Genomic DNA, 4,170 nt, shown 5'->3' with positions numbered 1-4,170 from the left:
CCAACCCTAATTTTGACAAATAAATTTGGGATTCAAAAAGGATATGAGAACCAATTGTAGTATTTCCATTCAAAAATATCCAACCACAAACTTCAAAGGGCATAAAAGTCATTTCAAAATCCTACCAACCAAAAAATGCCACCTGGCATACACCGTTTATACGGGAAACACATCCAGAACAACCCGACGGTTGCAGGCAAAAAAGGTTGGAGACAAGTCCCCTTCTCCTTTCATCTGACATTCCACCTCTGCACTTTACCATAAAAAATTCCCTTCACGTGAAATCTGTAATCTACCCTCAGTCTTTTCATAAATCCACCTCTGTCCCGTTCACCCCCCTATTAAACTTCTATATAGTCAGACCCACTCTTTTGAAAATCCATCAAAAGACAATAATTTTTCCCCTCCTTTAACATACTAGAAGCACCCTCTGTTGGGCTTTTGCTAAAGGTATAATCTTTCTTTAATCTGTTTCTGGTTTTCTTAATTTTTATTGTTCTGTTCAATACTTCTGTTCTGTCATTTTCTTGATTTATCTTTGGTTTTACATAGTTACTATGCTGTTTCTTTCACTTAATAATGTGTTTTGTTTGTGGGTTTATTGAATCTGGATAAGCTTAGTTGAATATGTGAAGATCTGCAGGAGAATTCAAGAAACTTTATAGTTCTTTTGATCATTTCTGTAGTCAGTTTAAATGTTGTCAATTTTCATAAAGACATGATATAATATTGGATCTGTTGTATGGACTTTCTTGTTGTATGAATGAGAGTGTTCATCTGTTTACATGTTTGATTTGTTTTCTCTAAATTACTGTCGTGTATTTTGGGGATTTTGTAGGGGGATTTTTTGACTTTTTCTGTATTGCAATACAACTTGAATTGTTATGGATGGGATTCATGAAGTAAATGAGAATGGAACTGCTGCACATCATGAAGAGAATCCAGCTGAAAATAACTCTGCTAATGGTGGTTTGACTTCCGAATGTCCTCCGAATGGGGACGTGGGACACCCGTCCCACCCAATTGATGGTGTGGAGGAGACATCTATTGAGCAGCTTTATGAAAACGTATGTGAGATGCGGAGTTCTGATCAATCACCATCGAGGCCTAGTTTTGGATCGGATGGTGAGGAGTCTCGGATTGATTCAGAGTTGCGCCATCTTGTGGGAGGAGAGATGGTGGAGGTGGAGATAATTGAAGAAGACGAAGCGGTGCATAAGCCAGAGAATGGTGATCATCATAGTGATTCTGGATCCAAGAAAGAAAGTTTATCCGCCGGGAAATTGGATAATTCCATATCTGCAAGTGCAAGTACAAGTACCCCTTCTGCACAGTCAAGGAAGGCTTCTCATTTGCAGGTGGAATCTGAAGTTTCTGCAAAATCGAGTCCTAAGATCAGAAATCCGGAGAAACCTCCGCGGAGTGAGAATAGTGCCGGAAAAATAAAAAAGAACAAGAATTCAGTTTTTGGGAGTCTGAAATTGCAAAATGGAATTGAGGATCCATCCGAAGCAGGTTCAGACAATCCGGATCTTGGTCCATTTCTGCTCAAACAAGCAAGGGATTTGATGTCTTCAGGAGATAATCCAAGGAGAGCTCTTGGCTTAGCTCTCCGTGCAGCAAAGTCATTTGAGAAATGTGCCGATGGGAAGCCAAGTTTAGATGTTGTCATGTGTTTGCACGTCATTGCAGCAATACACTGTACCTTAGGCCAGTACAGTGAGGCTATCCCAATTCTGGAGCATTCGATCGAGATTCCCACAATTGAGGAAGGCGACAACCATGCCCTCGCTAAATTTGCTGGTTATATGCAGTTAGGGGACACCTATGCCATGTTGGGGCAACTTGAGAATTCAATTTCGAGTTACACGACAGGTTTGGAAGTCCAAAAACAAATTCTTGGAGAGCTCGATCCTAGAGTCGGTGAGACATGTAGGTATTTGGCTGAAGCTCACATTCAAGCAATGCAGTTTGATGAAGCTCAGAAGCTTTGTCATATGGCCCTTGACATCCACAGAGAGAATGGTTCACCAGCTTCCCTTGAAGAGGCAGCCGATAGGAGACTCATGGGGATGATCTGTGAGTCAAAGGGAGATCACGAAACTGCTCTCGAGCATCTTGTATTAGCCAGCATGGCCATGGTGGCTAATGGACAGGAATCTGAAGTGGCATCTGTCGATTGCAGCATTGGAGACACGTACTTATCCTTAAACAGGTATGATGAGGCAATTTTTGCTTATCAGAAAGCACTTACATCTCTCAAGGCGGGTAAAGGAGAAAACCATCCAGCGGTTGCATCAGTTTTTGTCCGTCTGGCTGACTTGTATAACAAGACGGGAAAGTTAAGGGACTCGAGGTCGTACTGTGAGAATGCTCTTCGAATTTACGAAAAACCCATACCAGGGATTGCTCCAGAAGAGATCGCTAGTGGTCTAACTGATATATCTGCTATTTACGAGTCAATGAACGAGCTCGACCATGCACTTAAGTTGCTGAAGAAGGCACTAAAGATATACAGTGATGCACCTGGTCAGCAAAACACGGTTGCTGGAATCGAAGCGCAAATGGGAGTTATGTATTATATGTTAGGAAACTACTCAGAGTCCTACTCCTCGTTTAAAAGTGCGACTACAAAGCTCCGTGCAAGTGGGGAGAAGAAATCTGCTTTCTTTGGGATTGCACTTAACCAAATGGGGCTAGCTTGTGTGCAGCGTTATGCGATTAATGAAGCTGTCCAATTGTTTGAAGAAGCAAGGGGCATACTGGAGCAAGAATATGGACCGTATCACCCTGATACACTTGGAGTTTATAGTAATCTTGCTGGCACCTATGATGCAATTGGGAGGTACTTAAATAGGATCTCTATTCACCAATGAGTTCTAGATTGAATGGACCAATTTGCATCACACAGAAGTTTTACATTTGCTTTTTGGCTTTCTCCGGAGCTGTTCTATAAAATGTTAAAGCAGAAGCTATCCCAGACAAGCCCTTAGATTAGATGGACATTGTTTTATAGGATGATTTTATGAGAGATGAGACTGAATTAGTATTTCCTAAGTGTCCGAATTTGTGACGTCTTGCTAATTTTTATTCTTTATACAGATTAGATGATGCAATTGAAATTCTTGAACTTATTGTTGGAATGAGAGAGGAAAAGCTTGGGACAGCAAATCCGGACGTGGAAGATGAGAAGAAGAGGCTGGCCGAGCTATTAAAGGAGTCAGGCAGGGCTCGGAATAGGAAAAACCGTTCTCTCGAGACCCTACTTGATTCAAACCCTAATACGAACACTATAAATAACGGTGCCATTCGAGTGTGACGAAGGTATGTACATAATATCCAAAACACTATTACAGATATTTATATTGCATTAGAGAAAAGAAATGAAAGGTATATACAATCATCTTGGGATTGCTTGATGTTCGAAAATATGTATTGATTCATGGTACGGTGCTTGTCAAAAGTGTCGTGTTTTTGTAATTTTTAATTTATAATGGCGGTTTGTTGTACATTTTCAATGGTTATATAAAATTATAAATGAAATGGTTTTTATTGTGCAACCTATTTGCGACAGGATAAACTGATAACTTCAATTGCATGTCTCTTTTATTTAATTGTGTCCTGATCATTTGAATCGAGCATACAAGACATTGATGTTATAATGAAGATTTCTGTTTTGTTCTTATTTGAGAATGAAAAATCTTAATCGAAATGGGAGGAAGACAGTGATTTAATAGCTTTATGGGCCCTGCATATGGTCTATAATTGAGTCATCATCAAGATTGAACATGTTAGGTGCATTGTAACAGTTGAGAGTTGTTCCTATCCGTTCCGTTCATCAACAGGCTGTTTTCTAGCCTCCTCGGGATTTTAAAAAAAAAAGTTAAAATATTATTTATAATGCATATTAATTTGAGCAACGGTAACTAAAGTTTGCTATAAAAGTTTCAAAATGATCATCGAAGTAATGTTCTGACACAAGTAGTTATTGAAGTTTCAAACGTATAACAATTATTTGGCTCGAAATGTTAATGTAAAATCATGTGTCACTATTAAGGGTCCGTTTGGTAGAGATTTTGAGAATTGATTTTTTGATCGTTAGAAGAAAAGTGGGGTCCACATGTGAGAAAAGAAGTCAAAAATTACGGCTTGAATAGTAAAATAACAGTC

At 39.4% G+C, this 4,170-nt stretch overlaps 1 protein-coding gene across 1 annotated transcript; it reads left to right on the top strand.

The window, feature by feature from the left end:
* Window positions 1-228: 228 nt before the first annotated feature.
* LOC111368119 (protein KINESIN LIGHT CHAIN-RELATED 3-like) lies at window positions 229-3,564 on the top strand. Its single transcript, XM_022989336.1, has 3 exons — window positions 229-450; window positions 839-2,845; window positions 3,103-3,564. The coding sequence occupies exons 2-3, from the start codon at window positions 885-887 to the stop codon at window positions 3,317-3,319; spliced, it is 2,178 nt and encodes a 725-aa protein (XP_022845104.1). The 5' UTR covers window positions 229-450; window positions 839-884; the 3' UTR covers window positions 3,320-3,564.
* The last annotated feature ends 606 nt before the right edge of the window (window positions 3,565-4,170 follow it).

This window comes from Olea europaea, chromosome 18, assembly GCF_002742605.1.
Source record: "Olea europaea var. sylvestris chromosome 18, O_europaea_v1, whole genome shotgun sequence".
Lineage (NCBI taxonomy): Eukaryota > Viridiplantae > Streptophyta > Magnoliopsida > Lamiales > Oleaceae > Olea > Olea europaea.
The sequence above is the reverse complement of the archived record's forward strand: the minus strand, read 5'-3'. Positions and strand labels throughout refer to the sequence as shown.

Excerpts from the sequence above, each read along its gene's own strand:
- LOC111368119 (XM_022989336.1), top strand. The coding sequence starts at position 885 with ATGGATGGGATTCATGAAGTAAATGAGAATGGAACTGCTGCACATCAT. Across the intron at positions 2,846-3,102 it reads ACCTATGATGCAATTGGGAG|ATTAGATGATGCAATTGAAA; the intron begins GTACTTAAATAG and ends TTCTTTATACAG.